At 44.5% G+C, this 23,949-nt stretch overlaps 1 protein-coding gene across 1 annotated transcript in view; it reads right to left on the bottom strand.

The window, feature by feature from the left end:
- Pdpk1 (3-phosphoinositide dependent protein kinase 1) overlaps nucleotides 1-23,949 on the bottom strand; it is a 71,665-nt gene that overhangs the window by 20,847 nt on the left and 26,869 nt on the right. Inside the window, exons 2-9 of the mRNA XM_026385221.2 lie at nucleotides 21,655-21,918; nucleotides 17,205-17,247; nucleotides 16,810-16,947; nucleotides 10,730-10,874; nucleotides 10,012-10,109; nucleotides 5,836-5,911; nucleotides 1,089-1,157; nucleotides 735-831 (exon numbers count right to left, since the gene is read on the bottom strand). Of these exons, the coding sequence (XP_026241006.1) occupies nucleotides 735-831; nucleotides 1,089-1,157; nucleotides 5,836-5,911; nucleotides 10,012-10,109; nucleotides 10,730-10,874; nucleotides 16,810-16,947; nucleotides 17,205-17,247; nucleotides 21,655-21,918 (930 nt within the window). The remainder of the gene's footprint in view (nucleotides 1-734; nucleotides 832-1,088; nucleotides 1,158-5,835; nucleotides 5,912-10,011; nucleotides 10,110-10,729; nucleotides 10,875-16,809; nucleotides 16,948-17,204; nucleotides 17,248-21,654; nucleotides 21,919-23,949) is intronic.

A 23,949-nucleotide genomic window follows, 5' to 3' on the forward strand; every position in this document is an offset into this window, starting at 1 on the left:
CAAAGTACCTTTTTCAAGTTTGCAGTTAAAAGTCTTAAAATAAGAAAAAAAAAATGACCCAATTGGCTCTAATAACAGAGCAATCGGCCTGGATAACAAGTGCCGACAGATATGACCAGTGTCCTGTGCCTCTCAAAGGGCTGCAACATGAACTCCCCACTAGGGAGGGGATGTGCCCCCAGGACCTCAAGGGGTGCTAGGAAAGGAGACAGAGCAGACAGCAAAGAAGAGCTGATCCTGCTCCCCTAAAATCAAGAGAGGGAGGAAGCTCAGAGTCCAAAGCAACCAGGGCCAGGTCACTTTCAGTTTCTGGAATATAAATTGATTTACCTTTCCTAATTAAATCTGTATCTCTGTTTCATCACCTGGGTTTATCTTTAAAATCTTCATGTAGTTTACTCTAAAGTTGACATCAGCAGATGACACTTAAGTAGGATTTACAACCATCTGCCACCATAATAACTCTAGTTGCTCTAAGAGCAGTAACTTAAAATGCTATGTGATATTGAGCACATTCAAAATGATAACAGTAATTTCCTGACTTATTAAAGTCAGGGATCAGACATTTGGAAATTGAAGGGGGCTTATAATGAGATGAGATAAAGACACAACTCTATTTAGAATCCATCAACCCTGGATGTATCTTTCCAATGACACAGGATTACAGGGTCAGAGGATGCAGTGGGTGGTAGTGTAATGGGATCCCCCACCAAGAGAACATTCAGAATACTTACCAAGAGTTTTTCCACAAGGTCTCTTGCCTTAGGGAAGAATTTTTCTGGGAAGTCATATTCCAACTTAATGATCTTCTGAAATATAAGATATTCATTTCTGTTGGGGGGAAAAAAAAGCAGTCATTTGGGCAGGATTTTTGTTCACACCTCCAGTGCTGAATGACCTTTCCTAGAATGATTCAGGGTTGCCCTTATCTCAACAGACCACCCACAAGCCACCAAGCCCTGTGCACTTATAAGTCATGGTGGAAATTCCTTCCCAGCTCGGTATGGCCCCTGTTACTGCACCCCTTCCACTCTGTCAGACAGTTGGGTGTTACTGTGATGGGTTCAGAAGCCTGGGAGTCTCCTTACCCGGCTCGGAATGGTGGGAGTCCTGCCACAAGCTGGTATATTATGCATCCAAGAGCCCAAAGATCTGAACTTTAAGGTAGGGAGAAGACAAAGAAAAATGGCATTGGTATAATTTAAATGATGAGCACAGTCACTTTCCACTTCTTCCATGCCACACCAGTTTTGGGCTCCAAGGTACTCCTGTCTCTTGGGACCAGGTATGTGTGAGATATGAATTGCCCTTCTGGGGAGCTTCCCCAGGGCCATGGGCCCCAAGGCTAGCAAGTGCCACCAGCTGGGTTCAGCTGCCCTTGAAGCTTTGCCACCTCCACCAGGGGTTAACAATTTCTCCATCCACCCTAAGAGACAGCAGAGTTCACTGCCAACATCACACCATGCCAGGCTACTGCAATCAGGCTGCAGCAGTGAGAGAGTGAAGATGGATGGTCACATGGCTTCCAGGGATGATGCCAGGAACAGTCTGACAGAAGCAAACTCCTTTCAGTGCTAAGGAGCAGGCTGAAGGAGCTGGCCTCACCACTGCAGGTGGTACACTTGAGACTAACCCATTTGAGCTCACATCAGAACAGGTGTGAATGTCACATGCCACAGGGTCAAGAGGCTCATCCACAGGATACTCATAAAGGAGGCTCTGCCCTTCCTTTCTCGTACTCTGCTGTAAAAAGCCCTGCCGTTCCTTTATAAACATTTGGATTACCCATTTTCAGGGGAAAACAGCACAGTTCTAAATGTCTCTAAATTGTTTCCAGAATGTCCCCAGCTGTCAAAGATCTTAAGACTGCTGTTCATCTGCCCTCACAGCATTCCAAGTCTGTCTGGCTCTCCCACCCACTCTCAGTGTACTGTGATGACTTTACAGTATTTATTCCAAGTCCTGCCTTCCATTCCCAGCTCCCTGCAAGACTGGGTATGCACAGGGCTCACAGGCTGCTGACAGTGGCCTGGCATTCTGAAAGATGACATCATAGGACATGGGTGAAAACCACTGCTCTAGACAGTAGGCCAGCCAGAGTGACCAAGCCTGGGTGAAGGCTCTGTTCTCACCCCAGCATCACCAGCACAGCAGGCCAGGACACTTAGGTTGGTTTTAAAAATTAGAAATGTGAGTCATAACAGGATAAAGAGCATTTAAAATATTAATTTACATTAAACTTAGTAACTAGTTTACACTTGGTCTTCTTTAGTGTTTAGTTAAAATAGAGAGGGACATAAGAAAAACCAGGGAGTCAAGCACATGCCCTTCAGTGTGCAAACAGAGGGGCAGGGCAGTCAAACCTGTAGCCTCTCTGAGTCCTCTCTGGATTATGGGAATTCATACAAAAGGGGCTCTGGGGCAGCTTCTTCCTCCTCTGTGAATTATCTCAATGTTTTGCTTTTTGTTCTGTTTTCTTTTTCTTTTTTTCCTCTTTCTTTACCTATTTCAATGTTTTATCATGAGCTTGTATTTTAGAAATTTATATGTCTTTTTAAGACAATAATAGAAGGGAACCAGTAGAAGTGGTGCATGCCTGTAATCCTAGCTGCACAGGAGGCTAAAGCAAGAGGATGGCAAGTTCAAGGCCAGCCTGGGCAACTTATCAAGACCCTATTTGAAAATTTTAAAAAATGTTAAAAGGGCGTGGATGTAGCTTAGTGACAGAGCACCCCAGAATTCAATCCCCAGCACCCCTCCATACAAAATAATAAAAGGAGGGACCCAGTATATTGGTTGTGGAAAGCGTTATATACCAAGAAGTCTTTAAACGTTCACTGTGGCTTTGTCTTTCCCACCAGATGAATGACAGGGCACCTCCCTGAATCAGAGCCCTGGTACCTTCCTCATATCCAGAGGAGGCCCAGCAGCACATAGCAGACACACCAGCACCACCTCAAGCATCCAGCAACAAAGGGACAGTTTGATGAACTACGATAAACTCATGCAACAGAAAATTACACAACTAGTAAAGAGGCTGGCAGACAATCGTAATGACATGGGAACTGTTCATCACAGAATGATGAGGATCAGGATTTGACTATGCAATGACTCCATTTGTATCAAACTACATAAACACATTTAATGTAGACACGAAAAATATACCAAGTTATTATCTGCAAGTGGGCTTGGAGACGACTTCTTCTTCTTCTTTTTTTTTTTTTTTTGCAATACTGTGGCTTGAACCCAGGGCCTCCCACATGCAAGGCAAGTGCTCTGACACTGAGCTACTAACCCTAACCCTAACCTTTCTACTTTGAGACAGGGTCTCACTAATTTGTCTTGATTGGTCTCAAACTTACAATCTCCCTACCTCAGCTTCTTGAGTAGCTGGGATGATAGGAAAGTGCCACCACACTCAGCTGGAGAATCATTTTCTGAGAATTTTTAACAATTAGTAGGACCTTCCCCCTTTATTGGTATTGGCAATTGAACCCAGGGTGCTCTACCATTGAGCTACATCCCCAGTGCTTTCTACTTTTTATTACAAGACAGGATCTCACTAAATTGCTGAGACTGGCCTCAAACTTGCAATATTCTTGCTTCAGCCTCCTGAGTTTCTGGGATTATAGGCATGCACCATTGTACATGGCTAGGAATCTCCTTTCAAATATGAAAAGAATTCTCAATTATTTTTAACCCATTTATCCCACTGTCCCAGATGTTAACACCTATAAAAACAAATACAGGCCGGGCATGGTGATGCACACCTATAATCTCAGTGGCTGAGAGGCTGAGGCAGGAGGATCCCAAGTTCAAGGCCAACCTCAGCAATATAGCAAGAGGGTCAGCACCTTATAAGACCTGGTCTCAAAATAAAAGAATTAAGGGCTGGGATTGTAGCTCAGTGGTAGAGCACTTGCCTAGCATGTGTGAGGCACTGGGTTCAATTCTTAGGACTACATATAAATAAATAAAATAAAGGTCTGTCGGGGGGAGGGGGTAAAAATAAAAAATAAATAAAGGTCTGTCAACCACTAAAAAATATTTTAAAATAAATTAAAAAATAAAAAGGATTGGGGGATGTAGCTTTGTAATAAAGTGCTCCTGGGTTCAATGCCTAATACCAAAAAAAAAAAAAAAAACCACACCCAAAACTTAAATATAGTACATAACAAAAATTTATATAACAGTATAATTATATAACACAACAATGATAGTAATATTAATGGACATCAGCTCATATTAATGTAATAATATATACACTCTAGATTATAATTTCCAACCAATCTATTTTAATACAACTGTCAATTTCATTAAAATACACAGAGAATTGAGATTTAACAGGTAAAGGAATATCCTAAGATTTAGAAAGTTAAAAGCAAAAGAAATACACAGTGATGTCTCCCTTAAAACCCTATTCCATGCCCCAGTCATTTCTTGTCTATCCCATACAGGGAACATGAGCTACATACACAAACATGCATGTATGTCCCTTCTTCACGCAGAGTGGTCTAGATGCTTGCACCCATCAGTGCTGACGAGCTTGCCACCCAGAGCAGAACTGATAGCAAGGAAAGCCAATTCTCAGACAATGATATAACACACTTGGAAGTCAGGAGGCCACGCCTACTACCTCACACTGTGCACCCTGGCTGACGCATCCTCTGCACTATAAGAGGCTGAGCAGCATCCCTGGCCTTCACCTATTACAGGTCAAAAGCACTCTACACCCCTGTTTTGACAACCCAAACTGTCTTCAGACATGGCCAAATGTCCCCAGGGGCAGAATCACTCCCACTGGGCAGCTCTGTCTGGCCCTTGTTCAGAATTCAAAATCTCATGACTGAATGAGAAAAACCAAAATAGAGAAGCCCATTACAACTGAGATGCTCAAGTTTAATTTTTCAGAGCACCTTCAATGCAGCCATTACGTGTGTGCCATGGCACTACCCTTGAGTTTTCAAAGCTTCCAAGCTTAGAAACCAAGGGGCTTAATCAGAATCACTCATTCTCACAGGGGCAGCCCCTTGTTACCTGTCAGAGTAGGACACTGACTGTCCGTAGGAGACTGTGTGACAATGGACCCAGTAGCTGAGCCAAATCAGACACTAAAGCAGAGCTTGACTGGTCCAGGGAGGGGAGAGCCCAGCTACACCTTCATTCCACAGATCTGTTGCCTAGAACTGCTCTCCAAACCTGAGCACAGAATCTAGTGCTACCTCTCTCAGTCTTCCAAGACAGCACTTCAACTCTTCCCTATTCCAGGCCATCAGCTGCTGCTCAACTGCTCTGCAGACTGATCCTCCTACACTCTTACAAACAGAACCCTTTCCTGGACCAGCGAAAGCTCTTCTAGTATTCATGACTGAGAGCACTCACCAAGGCCCAGCTGCATCCTGCAAAAACCCTCACTGCTGTGACCACTGTGCCTGTACCAGGACTGGTAGTTCCTAGCTACAAACCTCCACTCCCCATGCCTCCTGGGCCTCTGCCCACCTCTGCAGACTCTGTGACACTAAACAGTGCACAGCTGCCACAGCTTTGTAGCACAGCAACAGTACTTTGCCACTGAGCAGTTTCCTAAAGGAACAAGAGCAAATAACTAACCAAAGATCAACAACTAACCCTGAAATATGAAATATAATGATAAAGGAGCATACATGTGTATCAAAGAAAAGCAAAATGTTAAGATTTTTTTCAAAGTATGCTTGACTTTATACTATATATAAAGGCCACCAAAGTTCCTCTTTCAAATATTAATTTCTCATGAAGAAACCTAGTAGCTAGCTACCATAGAGAGAAGAGAAACATGATTAGATAAAAGCAGATTACCTCTTACAAGCCGACTTCTCTGTGAGCAGCTCTGGAGAAACATACTGCGCTGTTCCTACAAATGAGTTGGCCCTGGCTGAGGAGAGAGAAAGAAAAGATTATATCTGGAGCTGTAATCCCCTGCCCACCAACAACTACACAGCTGGTGCATTCCCCAAGATATCATAGTACAAACACAGCAGAGAGGAGCTTGCTGCAGCTCAGTGAGGGTCACCTGGAGCAAACTGAGCTCTCTCAGGAGCCAGACTCTTTAAGCCCCACCCAAAAATGCCTGCAGGACCCCAGAACACTGTGCAATCCTCCCTGGCAACTCCCACCTGACATGATGTATGACTGTAAAAAGCATTCATGACGCACACTCATCATCCTGTCACTGCAGCAGGGCAGCATGAGAACGGGCCCTGTCTGTTGTGTTCACCGTTGGACGTGCAGCACCTAAACATATACCAATGCACAGTAGCCACAACAAACGGCTGTAGGCCAGAGACCACCCTCTTCTCAGTCACCAACAGCTCAGGCATACAGGGACTCCAAGGCCAGTAAGACTGAAAGCCTCCATTCCAGAAACTCTCCACATTTGGCTACCTTCAGTTCTAGATTACTTGAGGTTCATCCATAGTCACAGGGTTGGTACGCAGGCCCTCTGGACCCATTCATCATCAGAGACCCCAGGGTTTTAGGACCATGGGGACTCATCAGTCACAGTACAGACAGACAAAGCAGCACCACAGTTGGCCCAGCTGCCTATACACAAGGAACTGGCAGGTCTGGTCCACTCACTGCAGTTGCTACCACCTGTCCTGCTTGCAAACCAGTTCTAAGCCATCCCTCCCACCCTATGCGGCCAGGCTGAGGAAGGCCCACAGCCTCTCTGTAGGAACCCAGCTTAGTTCGTCCTTCAGTCATATAAATGGTCCTTTCAGTAAATGGTTTTCTGAAAAGACTTCTTGGCTGCATTTGTGTCCTGCCAGGACCCTGAAAGATACTATTCAAAGACACCAAGGAGGCCCAAGAGGAAAGAAAACCAAACCAAGAGTCAAAAACAAAAGAGTCCACTCAACCATGTAATGAACCCAAGAAATGTAAATTAAAACACAATAGTTTTTTTAATATTTATTTTTTAGTTGTAGTGGACACAATACCTTTGTTTTAATTATTTATTTTATGTGGTGCCGAGGATTGAACCCATGGCCTCGAACTGCTACGTGAGCACTCTACTGCTGAGCCACAACCACAGCCCCAAATTAAAACACAATAGTTTAGACCAAAAGGAAGTTTAGCAGCGTACAGGAAGGAGAATGGGAAAGAGGGAGGACAGGAGGGAAAAGGTGGGGGGGATCATGAACTGAAACTGAATTTCACGCTGTATGAGTTTGTCAGGATAAACCCAACTACTATAAAGCTCTAAAAAAAAAAAAAAGTGTTGGGCACAGTGGTGCACACCTGGAATCCCAGCAGCTCTGGAGGCTGAGGCAGGTGGATCACAAGTTCAAAAGCCAGCCTTAGCAAAATGGAGGCACAAAGCAACTCAGTGAGACCCTATCTCTAAAAAAAAAAAAACCAAAAAAATAGGGCTGGTGATGTGACTCATTGCCCCTGAGTTCAGTACCTCCCTCCCAAAACAAACAAACAAACAAAAAGCAAAACAAAACAAAACAAAAACACCACAATAGCATATCAAGTTGGCAAACAGGAAAAAAAAAAAAAAAGAATGAAATGTATGGCATTAACAAGGATCTGAGGGAACATGCAGGACTGTTGGTGGGGCTCCAATGGTACAACTTACAAGGGGCCATTTTTCAGTAAGCATCAATCCATAAAGGAACAGGCCCATACTGAAAGACCAAAGCAAACCCTACTAAGAACAGATAGAGCTATGCTGGGTGGGAGGATGGGCATACTTTGGTAATGCTGGGAAATCCATTTGAAGGCAACCATTTCTGTCCCTAGGCAGGCAGTCCTGCCCATGCTAGAATAACAACAAGACCAAGGCAGTCATGTGAGGTCCACAGCATAGCATAAAGACAAATGGCAGCTGGCCAGGGGATCTGAAGGATGGCCAACCACAGGTGGGGATGTGGGGCCACTGCAGTGATTAAAGCCTCCCTATCCATCCCCTCTAGCTTCCCTGCCCACAATCGCTGACCCCCTCTCCTTCCTATTTGCTGAATGCAGCCTTTGCACCTGGCTGAATACAGAAAGACCTTAATAGGTCAGAACTTGGGTTTCCAGAAACAAACTCCCAGTCTGAACTTCCAAGACACCCAAACTCTTCCAAGGCTTTTGTAAAGAGGGCAAAGTCCAGGAACAGATGAGCTGCTTACTCCAAGTGGATTAAGCTGTCTTCACCAGGATGTATCTAAAGGATCCTCATGTAAGGGCAAAACCAGAATCCCTTATCAATCCCACATGCCCTTTTCAATTGCCCTGCTCCACTGCCCATCATCTGCCCTCACAAACACAGGGCATAGCCTCTGTCTAGGAGGAGAGTGCAAGATGCCCACAGCTAGGGAACCTGGGTAACCCTGCTCCCACCAACACCTTATTCTAGAAGATTTCAAGATGTTTTAGGGGAACTAACTATGCATGAAAGTAAAGAAGCCAGCACAGGAATAAATTCTGATTGTGAACTACTCCAAACAGAAGTTACTAAAATGAATCGGATATTTGTCCCTTTTCCTCTAAGAAGGAAACAACCCTGCCACCTCCTCTGCATATACAAGCAACTGTCCTGGGTTATACAACACCATAAGGACTTCTAGCAGAAATCCTTTCTAGAATAAAAGGTTTATTTCACTAATTCACAAATGCACTTAAATTTTTATATATTTTTAAGTGGCTGTAGGGCACAAGCCCTGGCAACACTATCAGATTCTGAAGAAAATCTACAAAAAGGAAGATGCACAGAGCACAGCCCAGGTACGGCTCCCATAGCTGATGGGGGACCAAAGATGTCCCAGTCCTGCTGCCCAAGATATACCATGGGCTCGTGTCATGCAGGAAGAGTCAGCACAGGCAGGACAAGGAGCTGACAGATCCCTGAACAAAAACCTGGCAGACATTTGGTTCAACTTTGTAGTGGACAATGTGTTTGTTTTTTTGTTTTGTTTTGTTTTTTGGTACTGAACCCAGGGACGCTTAACCACTGAGCCATATCCCTAGCCCTTTTTTATATTAGGGACGGTCTCGTTGAGTTGCTTAGGGCCTTGCTAAATTGCTGAGGCTGGCTTTGAATTTGCAATCCTCTTGAGCTGCTGGGATTATAGATATGCGCCACTGCGCCCAGCTAGACAATGCTTGTAGCTATGAGGTTAAATCAAGTACATGAAAACAGAATTACCAGCCAGTAATATGATTACTATTTACAAGGAACAAGTCCAACAGATCCAGGTTTAGGAGCTTTCAGAAGCACCAGGGGAATAGACTATCCTCTAAGACACTGGAGTCAGTAAGCATCTCTTCCTTGACTGGTAGGTTTGCTTTTATCCCCCCAGGGCAGTGCTTTAGGACTGACAGAGATATTCCCAATCCAGGAGGAGGCCAAACACCTCAAAAACTACAAAGCGGTTAAAGAGCACACAGAACCTGGACAAGAACCCTCCATATAAACAGCACCCAGAAAGACACAGACTCTAGCACGGGAAGCCTGCGCTGCATGGGGGAACAGGCTGGCTCCTCCTAGTAGCACCCTGCAGACAGAACTGGTCAGGAAGCTGGGTGTAATCCCCTCTAGCTCCCATGAACTAGCTGGCTGCTGGTGGAGAGGCCAGAACCACCACCATTCCCTTTTCCACCAAGAGTAGCCACAGCACTGGAGATGCTTATGTTGGAGTCTTACTTCCACCAGCACACTGGTGCTCTAAGCCTGTGGCCACCACATTCATCCCCCAGCACTTTCCTCCAATGTCTTTCTCTCACAGGGAACCCAAGCACAGAAGGAGAGGCCAGGCAGCTCTGCAAAAACTCATGGGAGGATGGGCCACAGGACACTCACAAGAACACAGCCTCCTTCCCTACACCTGGACATGCTGCCTGGTGCCCTACAGTGGGACCCCAAGAAAGGCACCATGAGTCTCTGCAGTAATGCTAAAGACCACACAATGCTACACATTTCTCAGAAGTTGTTTTCAGTTTTAAGCACAGAGCTAAGCTCTGCTGGAAACCAAACTCACACACCTTGTTTGCTCTCTGGGGTTAAAACTTTTGCTGTTCCAAAATCTGTGATCTGGATGTGCATGTCTTCATTTAACAAAATGTTTTCTGGTTTAAGGTCCCTGTAAAAGTAGATATTTATGTTTGAGATGAAATCCAACAGCAGCATTATTACATATTCTATCTTTTGATGACAACAACGCAGTGATGATGTGATGAATACTTACCATCTTTACGGATTAAAGCAAAAATACAAGCCCCAAAGTCCACACCAAATAAATATCAACTGCATACAATAAGGTCATTGTAATTATATCACTTCATAATACCATCTATCATTTTAATAAATGTTTTACTACAGCATAATCTATCATTTTTAACTCAGAAAGAGCTTATGGATACTTCCAATTTGGGAAAAGAGATCAGAAATAAGTATACACAAAAGCTACAACTGATCAAATAAAAGCACTAGTCAAGATGGTACAAGTTACTGCCTAGGCAGGAAGACACCTGGCCACTGTGATCTGGTAACTGAAGGGAGACACTCAACATGCATATTCCTCTGATTTCAACCTCTTCTCACCTGGCACCTACATCCCACCCACCACAACATAAACCCACTCTGATCTTAGAGGCCTGGGATGGTCTGGGCATCAGCAGTAGCTTGTAGGCCAAATGGCTGCTGGCCCAATCATTACACTGACCATCCCACACATATCACCCTAGGTGGCCATCAGGTTACCTGTGAATGATGCCCTTGCCGTGCAAATACTCTAGAGCAGACACGATCTCAGCTGTGTAAAATCGGGTACAAGTCTCATCAAATGAACCGATTTTGCGGATATATTTAAGCAGTTCTCCATTTTTGGCATAACTAAGGCCAAAATCTGAATATTGTACAGTTAAGGAAGAATGGTAGAAAATTTGTTGTTTTAAAACTAACCTTAACAGCCCCATAGGAACATGTTTTATTAAATGCAAACTGAAGCTACCTGGGACCCAAGACAGTCACCCTTTTTTGAGTCAGATCCAGGCCAGCTCCAAGACCAGGCACCAGCCTTGGGGCTTCTAAGAACACAATGACACAGTTCCTGGAAAAACAGACAACACGACTCAGCCCAGACTGCCCTTCTGGACATGGTCCCCAGAAGTGTCTGTAGACATATGAAAGGGAACCACTACAGATGGCTGTCATACCTACAGACCCTGGCCAGGGCACCAATGCATGTGTGGCTTCAGGTAAAAACAGAACAGCTCTGGAAGACAGGTCCTGACCAAGAACCCTGCTTAAACACACAGAGCTCTGAGTGTCATGCAAATTGTCCTGCATGTGGTTCTACTTCCATGCACAAGTGACATGCATTGTAAAAGAAGAGCCATTGGGATTACAGGCATGTACCACCATGCCCAGCACTGTATAAATTTCTCAATTCATTTGATTTATTTGTGAGACACCCACTGGGGAGACACAAGGGATAGTCTCAGCACCCCGCACCGAGACATGTTCCATCTGAATTCTCCTTCTGAGGGAAAGGAAGGCTGACAAGAACAGCTCCCATATAACTGTTTCCCCTGGAAGCACTGGACATTTGTGCCTCATACTAGAAATCTCTAGGTGTTCACCTCCCTGGCAGTCCAGAACAGAGAGACCCAACATTTACTACCTTAAGCAGTGGCTACTGGAGACCCAATGTTTACTACTGTAAGGGTGGCTTGAGTTCATGGTGCCAGGCCAGCCTTCTTGGTCTGGTTTCTGTCTGCCAAGGCATGGTCAACTCCCATCAATGAAGGAGGGAAAACACCACAACCAATGCCACCCCTGTCAGGCCCATCTCTGATCACTCACACCTCCCCAATGGGACAAGTTTTCAAAAAACCTAAAACAAAAAGCAAGTATACCTCATTACACTGGAGAATGCAGAGGGTCTCCACCAGGGCCCCCTCACCTCACCCTGCCTACTCCCAACAAGGGAGGCTGGGGCCATGGAACTGCTAGTTCTGACTCCACCTGGGCTGCCCATAAGACTACTAGTTAGAAGCCCAGGTGTGAGACAGCCTCAGTCACATCCTGAGGAAGCAATTTGTTGCCTCTTCCAGCTTCATAGCTTAGACTTTTATCCAACCTCTCACTGGTTCCTATTTTCTGCATGAAGGACACCTCTGGTTCTCTGCTAAGCATGGGGGGAGAGGTGATCAGCAGGTCTGAACACAGCAGGTGCCCAGGATTACTGCTCAGGTTGCTAGTTCTCCATAATCACATGCCTTCCTCATCCCAAGGTGCTCTATCAGAATCCTAAGCACATTCTCCACCCTCTAGGCCAGGGCAGTTACAGGTAGGCAGAGGTGGCAGATCTCTCTCAAACACACCCTGTAAGCCCAACACAGGAACCTGGATTAGAGATCAAGCAACTGACTCAAGATCACAAAGCAAAAGGAGAGGAACCAAAGTTCAGCCCTGAGTTCTTGACTCCTCTCTGCAAGTGGGGCATCACAAGGGCAAACAGGTGTTAATCAGCCTTCACAGGAACTGGAGGAAGATAAGACTCCTCCAGCCTTCAACTATGCATGAAGAGGAAGGCCCCTCGCTGCTCAGACTTGAGTCAAGGCAGAAATGCTCTGGGTGTGGAGGGCTTTCTGCTTGGCCAGGCGATTATGCTTGCTCTCCTGGTGGCCTACACTGCATCTGGTAAAGAACCACAGTGGGCCCTGAATGGACCCACTTGCCTGTTTCCAGGCTGTAGCAAGGCGTCCACAGGCTCTGTCTACCCTCATACTGTCCTGAGGATAGGTGGACTCACTCTGAAGTCACTGCAGGTAGTGACAAGAAAATGCACTTAATCAACCACTCCCCTCTCCCACTGGAGATTATAGTTAAAGAGAGATGGTGTCACATCTGGGCACTATTTCATGCAGACAAAGTTTCATTTTCTTTTCAACACAATGTATACCAGGGATGCTGAGTGAAGCAGAAGTCCCTGAGTCTTATCCTTGTGGGAGGTGAGTGAGACCTCATGACCTTCTGGGGTTTTGGAATTTGTATTTATTTTATTTTTGTGGTCCTGGGTCTAAAGGAATTTATCTTAATCGTAAAGAATAATATGTGCAGGGCTGGAATTGTGGCTCAGTGGTAGATTATTTGCCTTGCAAGTGTGAGGCACTGGGTTCATAAAAACAAATAAAAGCATTGAGTCCATATACAACTAAAAAAAAAATTAAAAAAAAAAAAAGAATACTATGTGCATAAGCTCATGCCCATAATCCCAGCAGCTCAGGAGACTGAGGCAAGAGAATTGTAAGTTTAAGGCCAGCCTTAGAAACTTAGCAGGCCCTAAACAGCTTAGTGAGAGCCTGTCTCAAAAAATAAAAAGGAATGGGGATGTGGCTCAATGGTAAAGTGACCTGGAGTCCTCTCCACCTGCACTGCTCTAGCCAGACCCATCTGAAAACCAGACAACAAAAGCATTCTCATTTGGATTCAGAGCTGGTCCTATCACCCATGACACTAGGAGGAGACGAAGTCAAGTGATTATCGTTCTGTTCAAGCTGTCTATGGTTTGGATATGGTTTTGATGTCCCTCAAGGGTACCTGTAATTGAGACTTGGTTGCTACAGTAGCAATCCTGGAAGGTAGTGAAAATAGAGCTGTGTTAGGGACTTAGGTTACTGAACGTGAAGCAATTCCTGGGAAGTTCTCAAGAGAGGGTTTTCATAAAGGAGCAAACCCTGCTACATCCACTGTCTCTACTTTCTGGCTTGAGATTTGCTCCTTTCTCTGTACATACTCTGCCATTCACCATTCACCACATGGCTACAGCATGCACTAGGACTTTCTCCAAACAAGCTAAACAAACTGCTTTTCTTCAAAAAGCTGGCCGCCCCAGGCATTTCGTGGTGGTAATGCAAAGCTGACAGAACAAAGACTCCCAGCCAATAGGACACATCGTCCAGCAGGCTTGCAGGAAGCCAAGGCCTTAGATCTCTGGTTATATGGTAGCTAGAAACCCTCAAAAAGGGGTGCATTCTCACTGGGTCCCAGGGGACACGAGGGAGGGACCAAGGCAGCCTCAGAGGTGATAGAGACATGAACAACGTGATGATGCGGCTAATGAATGTCACATAAGCAGCAGAGGTGGGGACCATAAATGATACTGGGAGACAGCAGGCTCTACCCTACATGCCACTATTCAATCAGAGCTAAAACAACCACCAAAAAAGGCCTCTCCAGGCCACAGGTCTGCCACTACCAGACCACTAAAGTGATACTAAGGGAAAACCACCAGGAAGAGCCAAGTATTTCATCTCCACTTGCCTCACGGCTAAGTCTTGAACATTGCCCTAAGAAGCGCCTACCCAATAGCCAATAACTTGTATAAATGCAAATCCTGGTCAGGCCCAGGCCCAGGCCCATGTATTTGACTGCTGGGCAGCAGCTGGCTGAGCAACTATCACCCTACTGGAACAAATCTGATCCTGTACCCTCCAGGTCTCCAGGCTCCTTATTAACTGGCAATAACTTATCACAGTCTCCTCCTTCTTTGGGTGCCAGCTAGCCCACTCTGGATCTGCACATCATCCTGAGTGGGCCTCCAGAGCTCTGATGGCAGCCACCCAATAGCCCACTCAGTCCTTGAAGAGCAAGCACCAGCATATGTGTCATATGCCAACACAGTATCTGCCCCCAGCCTAGTCTCTCCTGGCTAAGTAACAGCACTATATACTCTGAGGGCAAATACCAGAAATCACCTGACTCCACTTTCTCCTGCCCAGCCCCCAACTGCCTCTAGCTCCCATTCCTCAGTATGGACTATGAGGGGTCAGAGTTGGGGCAAACCCTGTGTTCCCCAGTACAAATAGGAGAAAATCCAAAATTGGTGCCAGGTCATCATGGTTCACAGAACTGACCCACTTCCACCCACAGACTGCCTATTCCTCAGATTCACATTCTCTCCTGCCCTTGCAAGTCCACTGAACTTAGAGAGGCCCATATTTCCAGATACCTGCACATTGTGGCCTTTCTACTTTCTGTAGCTCATCCTGCTACCTGGACATCTGTGACAGCATGATACTCTGCATCTCTCCAACTCCTTCCCTGAAAGGGAGACCACCAGGACAGAGCCTTTTCCTTGTTTACCAGCACATCCCCATCTCCCTAAGCACAACAAACACTTCTAAAAGAACAAGCAAATTCAGGTAGCAGTAGAAGGAGCCAAAAGATGGTATTAAAAGTGGGAACAGAGCCAAAGCATGGTGACACACACCTATAATCCCAGGAAGCCTCCTTAGGGAGGTTTAAGGAAGGAACATCAGAAGTCCAACCCAGACAACTTAGTGAAACCCTGCCTCAAAACAAATTTTAAAGGGGCTGGCTCTGAGCTCCCCTCTGTTCAGTTCCCAGTATGACAAAAAATAATTTTTTTTTTTTTAAATGGAGCAGGGGGGCTGGAGTTGTGGCTCAAATAGTAGAGTACTCACCTAGCACACGCGAGGCACTGGGTTTGATCCTTAGCACCGCATAAAAATAAAATAAAGATATTGTATCCACCTAAAAAACTAAAAAATAAATATTAAAAAAAAGTGGAGCAGGGGTTTAGGAGTGTGGCTTAATGTAGAACATGTCTTTTTTTTATATTTATTTTTTAGTTGTAGTTGGACACAATACCTTTATTTGTTTTTATGTGGTGCTGAGGGGATCGAACCCAGGGCCTCGCACTTGCTAGGTGAGCGCACTACCACTAAGCTACAACGCTAGCCCTAGAGCATGTCTTAATATGCATGAGGCTCTGGATAGGATCTCTAGCACTACACCAAAAAATAAAGTAAGAACAGAATAGAGCAAAGTTTTAACAGAAGAATTGGTGTTCAGGGTACAGAAAGAGATGGAATAGAGAGAAACCAGGTATCTCACTCAGGTAAAATAGGGAGGCCAAGCCCTCAGAGGCTTGGACCAGCTTTGAGGGTGGCAAGGAGAGGGGTGGGGCCCAATAAAAAGAGAAGAGTACCTTTAGGGAGCAAGGAAAACCCACCTGCCTGGCTCACAAGTGTAGCCTGCCCCAAGATCCATACACCTGCCTCCCTGATTCCTAAATGAAAGTTTGAAAAGAGTAAAGAAAGGGCTCCCAAAGTTCAGGGAATTAAGGACAAGAGAAAATGGACAAAATGAAGACCTACTGGAGAAGTAGGTCTATTCTAGAGAGCAAAGGCACTAAAGAAAGCTGAGGGACTGAAAGCCCAAGGGAGAACTACACTCAGGACATGAGGAAGATGATTCAAGATCCTGTGGGTCACTCTCCCTGCACTTCTCAAATACCCAGAAAAGATGTCCTTTCCAAACAAATTCCACAGCCCAGGAGTCAAGGAGGCAGGCAGACACCAACAGACACTCCAGGAGCCCAAGGATACCCAAGATCACTCCTCCTCTCTTATCCTCTGCTTTATTTGAGCACGGGATTTGATATCTAACAGATACTCCACAGATGCTTGTTAGAAGGGAATACCTTTGCATTGATATCTAGCAACCCAGCAGCCAGGATTAAAATAACTAACAATCTATTAGGTAGAATGTTTACCAATAAAACCCTCAAAACTCTTTGATGGCTTCCTCAGCAGACAACCCAGCAGGGAGCCTCAGCCATGTCTGGCACTACCTACTGCCTCCAGGAATATTGGCCACCCAAGAGGTCCCATAGCAACAGGAGTGGGGAGCCACACTGTACCCTTTCCTTTTGGGGGAAGGGGTTACTCATGAGAAAAATGGGGCTGTGATTCCACAATGAGAGGGATAACTGGTATCATTTCAGATAGTGCTAACCACAAAAAGGATACACAGCTTTTCATCATCCTGAAATGTGAAGTAAAGCTTAACGAAGAAGGGGTGATCCAGGCGTGACATCACATCTCGCTCTCTGGTTACATATGGGACCTTGTTCTCTTTTATAATATGACGCTTCTCCAGAATTTTAACTTAAGGTAAGAGAGAAGTAAGTTACTACAATTAGAAAAGGTGAAAATAGTAAATACACAATTCATAAAGATAACTGGTACAAATTATACTTTTCCCAAAATTACCCACACCAGCTTCATGGTCTCTAAGACCAACAATGTTCTAGATCCTGAAATCAGCAGAAAAACCTCGGGCCCTGCCACCCAGACTGCCATGTGCATGGATGCTGCACTGTCCCCAAGTCCCAAACACATAGCTCACTGGAATTAGTACTTACTAGCATATTCTCTGGAAGTAGCCAGTTCTCGGGCCAAGACAACCTGGTTTGGGGAAAAAAAGGGGAAAAGAGAAGGAAAAGAACACACACTGTAATAACCAGGAGACAGTCTGAAGAGATACGGACTTACTCATCCCACTCGAGGTTTGAAATTACATAAATCCTTTGGGTTCTGTACTAACAAACAAAAGTACAAAGCCACTGCTAATGTAAATGTGTTTTAACAGTTAAGAAAAAACATATCTCTCCACTGTTTTCAGAAGGCTCAGCTGCTACTGGTCCTCATAGTGCCGTGAAAGTATATATTCAAGAACCTTATAGGAAAGTACAGTGGCACAAGCCTATATCCCAGCAGCTCAAAAGGCTGAGGCAGGAGGATCACAAATCCAAAACCAGTCTCAGCAACTCAGTGAGGCCCTAAGACACTTAGTGAGACCCTGTCTCTAAATAAAATACAAGAAAGAACTGGGGATGTGGCTTGTTGCTTAAATGCCCCTAGGGTTCAATCCCAGGTATCAAAAAAAAAAAAAAGAACCTTGTAGCTGGGCACATCAGTGCACACCTGTAATCTCTAGCTACTAAGGAGGCTGAGGCAAGAGAATCACAAGCAAGTTAACTTAGTGAAACCCTATCACAAAATAAATTTTTAAAAAATTTCAGTGGTAGAGCCCTTGTCTAGCAAGCACCAGACCCAGACCCTGGATTCAATCCCCAATACTGATAGCAGTTGGGGGGGACAACCTCATAGACTAACATATCCAAATACCACAAGTGGGTCCTTGGAATTTCTTCAAAAAATAACTTTAAGAACATGCCCTTAAAAAAAAAAAAAAAAAAGACGACACCCTTCCAGGGCTGGGGCTGTAGTTCAGTAGCAAAGTGCTTCCCTAGCATGTGTGAGGCATTGGGTTCAATCCTCAGCACCACATAAAATATTATGTGTCCATCTAAAACTAAAAAAAAAAAAAAAATTAAAAAAAGAACATATCCTTCTGGTATATGCACAATGCAAAAAGATGCCCTAAACTTAGATTTTAAAATAATTGCTAATAATTTCTACCACACATTTCATCAGATGATGCAAATATGACTACAGCTATAAGGGCACAGGGAAGTAAACCAGCACAGGAGTAAGCTACCTTCTCAGGACACTGCCACCTCAGAAGCACAACTGACCCTGTGGTTCAAACTCCACTTCAGGGGCAAAGTGCCCAGTGTGGCATCCCCAAGTGTGGATGTGGAAAGACTGAATAAACCCTGGCCACACTTGAGGCACCAAAGTGGAAGTAGCTGATGGGCCCAAGGTTTGGCCAGAGTTTGCCAAGACAGCTTTGCCACAGTAGATCCCACCACAGCCTATGGGTGCAAATGTGCCTAAGACCTCTGAAGAGGAACAGCCTGAGGAACAGAGAGCAGATGAAACTAGTCCCTGCAAAATTCCTGGGCCTGATGGGAGGATGAGGTCCACTCAATCCCTCATTGTGAGTCAAATCCCATGACAGGATGCCTGACAGAACTCCTCAGGAGTGGTCCTGGAAAAGCACTTTGAGACGCCTGGCCATTATTGTGAACAAGGTCGGGTTATATGCACTCAGGTGGAAAGATCTCAAAAATCTTTCCTAAGGAATGTGCTGTGTATGGATGATTTTCAGTCACTGAAGCTGAAGGAAGCGGCCAAGGCAGAACATTCTTCTCTGGGTTATGCATTTATACAATGTCACATTCCTTCACAAAAGCATGTGCTAGATTCATAAATAGGAAAAGGAAAGAACTATTAGAGAGTACTGCTATTTAGTAGACTCCTAAGACCATATTTATGTAATCTTTCTGGTTGTCTAAAGTTAGTAATTTATTAACCGGTTTCCACAGGAAAGGAGGGGGTCCTTTTCCAGAGATTCAGGTGCAACATATCCCTTCACATTACCCAGGGTGATGGCAGGCTGCCCCAGATGTTGTAGTATCCTCAGGACCTCTTCCCTCTCTTGCACTAACACCAGGTTCTGCCAACTCAAGATCCTGGTTCAACCTTGTAATTGTGCCTCTCCCCTAGAAATCTAAATTTAAGTGTCTCTATTTCAGGAATGGTGAGAAAGAAGGGAGGGTAACACCAATTTGAGACTCAGGGCTATAGATTCTAAACAGTGGGAGAAGGAGCCCCTGGCTCACAGCACTTTCCCAGGCACCTTGTGGCCAGGTCCAAAACTGCACAGGGTAAGGGGAATGATGATTGCATTACCCAGAAAGGGTGACACCTACTCTGCAATCCCTAATCCAGGGACACAAGCAATGCCACAAGTAAATCCTCCCTTCCAGTTGAGATAAATGTAAAAATATCAAACAGAGGAGAATTTTGGATACCCTAGTGAGAACAAAAAATTAGGGTTGTGGGGCTGGAGATGTGGCTCAGCGGTAGCGCGCTCGCCTGGCATGCGTGCGGCCCGGGTTCGATCCTCAGCACCACATACCAACAAAAATGTTGTGTCCGCCGAGAACTAAAAAAAAAAAATAAATATTAAAAATTCTCTCTCTCTCTCTCTCTCTCTCTCTCTCTCTCTCCCCCCTCTCTCACTCTCTCTTTAAAAAAAAAAAAAAAAATTAGGGTTGTACTACTGCCCAGGGTTATCCAGGCAGTTTCCGCTCTCTTAAACGGTAGTTAAGTATAGAACAACTGGAACTATCTTCATAGTTGAGGGCTTTTTCACAAAGGCACAATCCTTTTATAAACAATATTATTCATAAAAGTTGCTATTAGAAATCTAAGTTACAAGTGTAAGGGGAAAACAGGGCACAGTGACGCACATCTGCCATCCCAGTGACTCAGGAGATGTAGTCAGGAGGATCACAAGTTCAAGTCTAGCCTGGGCAACTTAGTGAGACCCAGTCTCAAGAAAAAAAAAAAATAAAAAGGGCTGGGGATAGAACTCAGTGGTAAAGCACCCCCAGGTTCAATATCCAGTATCGTAAAAATACACAAATAGTTAATTTTTTTTTTAAAGGGCTGGGAATATAGCTCAATGGTAAAGCTCCCCAGTACCAAAAAAAAAAAAAAAGTAGAAGGGCAGCAAAAGTTAACATTAAGTAAAACAAAATGACAAGTTATTAAGAATGCAGTGAGCTATATTCCATGTTCTTTGTATTTTAGAATCATTCATAAATGTAAAACAGAGGAGGAAAAAACAACAAATTCCACAATTCCACATATGGTTTCTTCACAAGGCTGGCAAGAAAGACTGGTTATTCAGAACTCTCTCAGGGTGAGGTGCCTCCAGGGTCATCCTGAAGCATCCATCTGAAACTGAAGGCCAGTGTAGAGGTTGCAATGTGTGGAGGCACTTTTGAACTGAGATTGATTGTATACCCACAGCCAGGACTTCTTCTGAGCTGTCACAACCCTGCACAGCCCCCGCCCACTGCCTCCTGGGTCCCACCTCAGTAACCTGGTTGCTACCATCAGCCTTTGTTTCTTTGCTTTCTCTTAAAGCAAAGAGAAAAACCCAAGTCAGGTAAATCTGTGACAATGTTACTGTGGTTCTATAACAATATTACTGTTTATTAAAAAAAAAAAAAAGAACAAAAATCTAATTTATATATTAAAACAAACAAAAATCAAGAGACTTTTTTTTTTTTTAAAGGATTAATTGTTGGGCTGGGGCTGTAGCTCAGTGGCAAAGTGCTTGCCTAGCATGCATGAGGCACTGGGTTCAATCCTCAGCACCACATAAAAATTAACAAATAAAGGCATTCTGTCCATCTACAACTACAAAAAATTTTTTAAAAAAGCATTAATTGTTAACAAAAAATGTCTGAAAAGATACTAACTTTCAATCTCAGGAACACAAAAACTTCCTTGGGACAGGAGAATAAAGAATGTAACCTGCTAAGGCCAGGTTAGAATGAAATTAACTTGTATTTAAAAAAAACAACCACAAATCATTAGTTGTAGATGGACACAATACCTTTGTTTTATTTATCTATTTATTTGTTTGTTTGTTTGAGGTGCTGAGGATCCAGCCTAGTGCCTCACATGTGCTAGGCAAGGGCTCTACCACTGAGCTACAATCCCAGCAAGAGATGTTTTGAGATGGGTCTCACTATGCTGCCTAGGCTGGTCTCAAACTCTGAGGCTCCAGCAATCCTCCTGTCTCACATCTCCTAGGTGCTGGAACTACATAAGTATGCCATCACGCCCACTAAGAGATGCTTTATAAAGTTTTCATCTACAAAATCAGGTTTAGACATTCTAGACACACTCCTGGTGGTCTGCTGCGGAAGCCAGTCTAGAAGACTCCAGTGGCCTTTATAGCAGGAGACAGACACTAGGAAGAAGCCTGGGAGCACTTCCCAGGAAGAATGCTACCTGCATTCAGGTGGCCTAGCTCTTAGTTCCACAACAGTTGGCCTTCCCAAGAGAAACATGGTAATTTAACAAGCAACAGCAGAACATACTCACTGTTGAAAAAGAGCCCTCGCCAAGAATTTTCCCAAACTTGAAGTCTTCGGGCCGTTTCTTGCGAGGCTGTGGTGGCTGGGCAGTGTGCTGCAGGGGGTTGGTGCTTGGCCGGGACTCAGCTGTAGTACTGTCCATGGTGGGGCCCTGCCTACCGCCACTGCTAGGAATGCCAGGAGCAGAGCCGGACTCAGTCTGGGTCCTCACCATTGATGGAGACGGGCAGGCACATAATACCACACTGGACTGAATGGGAACAGCGTCATACTGTGGACACAGAGGAGAAAGGTAAGACAAATGGTTCACTGTCCAGCACACATGGACTGAAGTCTGACCTTCTTCAGTCCTCTGGGGCTGCCACCCTCTCCCCTGCTCACACCAGCCACCACTCCTCAATTCTCTCTCAGTGCTGCATGAGTCTCCAACCAACTCTCTAAGGCCAAACTAAGGCAACCAAAGACAGCACTGTGAATTTTAATTATGGGGGATGAGCAGATAAGAGCAGTGATTAACTGTGTTTACAATACACAGAGACACCCAATGCTGGCAAGACTATGATAGAGCAAGCACATTCATATCCGTACTGCAGCTGGCACCAAAAACCGGTGTGGCTTTTAAAATTATTTTGGAAAGCAATTAGACAAATGTCAACAAAACAACAACAGAACAGTTGTCAATGAGACACTGAAACATGAAAGCCTCAGGGGGAACACAGTTAAAAATGGAAGTGGGCACTGAGAAAATCAGATAAGTGTTTGAAGTTAAATCTGCAGTATGTGAAAATTGCACTCATGCTCAGAAAAACTCCTTCCCCCGCTCTGCCCCTCATGTTCTCACAATGATGACACAGGCCCACTTATTACTAGACTGTGATATAAAATACAAAATGAACTTGGAGTACCCAGGTGCAGGTCTCCATACTCCTGCCCACTAAAGAACCTAGGAGGGCACCTGACTTGTTTCAATGTGCTTCTAAAAAATCAAATGTGCTGCATCTGAAAATCAAAGTCTCCCCAACTGTCCCCATAGGATAGAAGGACAGGACAGCAGCCTGCCAGGTTGTAACTGGCCAACACATGGCCCTTTCAAACACTAAAAACAAACTGATCAGAATAACCTGAAACTGACCATGGGTAGTGGACCATACCTATAATCCAAGCAACTGGGGAGGCTGAGGCAGGAAGATTACAAATTCAAGGCCAGGCTCAGCAACTTATTGAGATCCTATCTTAAAATAAAAATAAAAATTAAAAAGGATGTAGCTCAGTGGTAGAGCAGTCATATGCAAGGCCCTAGGTCAGTACCCAGCACCAGCCCCCTGAAAAAGGCTGAAGACAACTGAATGCTAAATTTTCATAATTCAAATAAAAAAGGGAGTGTGGACACACAGCTATTTCTTAAACTGTTTGCACATCTGTTTATAAGGACAGACAAGGATTTTTCTCTTTCCATATAAACAGGGAATGATATACAGAGAAGAAGCAGCCAGGGCTCCAGAAAGGTAGTAAACATTCCAAACACAGGAAAGAAAAGTGGGGGAGAGGGATTGGGGAGATTGAAGTGCAATCAAATTCCATGCCTGTATGAGTTTGTCAGGATGAACCCAATTACTAATGTGTAACTAATTTTTAAAAAACAAACAAAAAAGACAAGAAACACAGGTGGACCCACGATAATCAAGAGTGAGCCACAAGACAACAGTTCAGCCACCAAAAGCAAGAAAAGGTGGTCAGTCAACCCACACCTATAATCCTAGCCACTCAGGAGGCTGAGACAAGAGGATCAGGAGTTCAAAGTCAGCTTCAGCAACAGTGAGGTGCTAAGCAACTCAGTGAGACCCTGTCTCTAAATAAAATACAAAATAGGGCTGGGGATGTGGCTCAGTGTTGAATGCCCTTGAGTTCAATCCCTGATACCTAACCCCCAACCAAAAAAAAGAGAAGAGGTACACATCTTGATAACCATGAAATGCACAAAAAAGACAAACAAATTTATTAATACAACTAATAAAAGTAGCCTCAATTTAGATGTCCAAGAGGATGCATTGTTTCCTTAAAACCCCAAAAATGTGCTGGGCACAGTGGCTCATGCCTGTAATATCACCAGCTTGGAAGGCTGAGGCAGAATTGCAAGTTCAAAGTCAGCCTCAGCAACTTAGCAAGATCCTGTTTTATAATAAAAAATAAAAAGCCTAGGGGTTTGTCTCAGTGGTTAAGAGCCCATGGGTTCAATCCCTGGTACTAAAAAAAAAAAAAAAAAATTCATCTATAATTCCAGCCACTCAGGAGACCGAGGCAG

Source organism: Urocitellus parryii, chromosome 9 (genome assembly GCF_045843805.1).
Source record: "Urocitellus parryii isolate mUroPar1 chromosome 9, mUroPar1.hap1, whole genome shotgun sequence".
Classification (NCBI taxonomy): domain Eukaryota; kingdom Metazoa; phylum Chordata; class Mammalia; order Rodentia; family Sciuridae; genus Urocitellus; species Urocitellus parryii.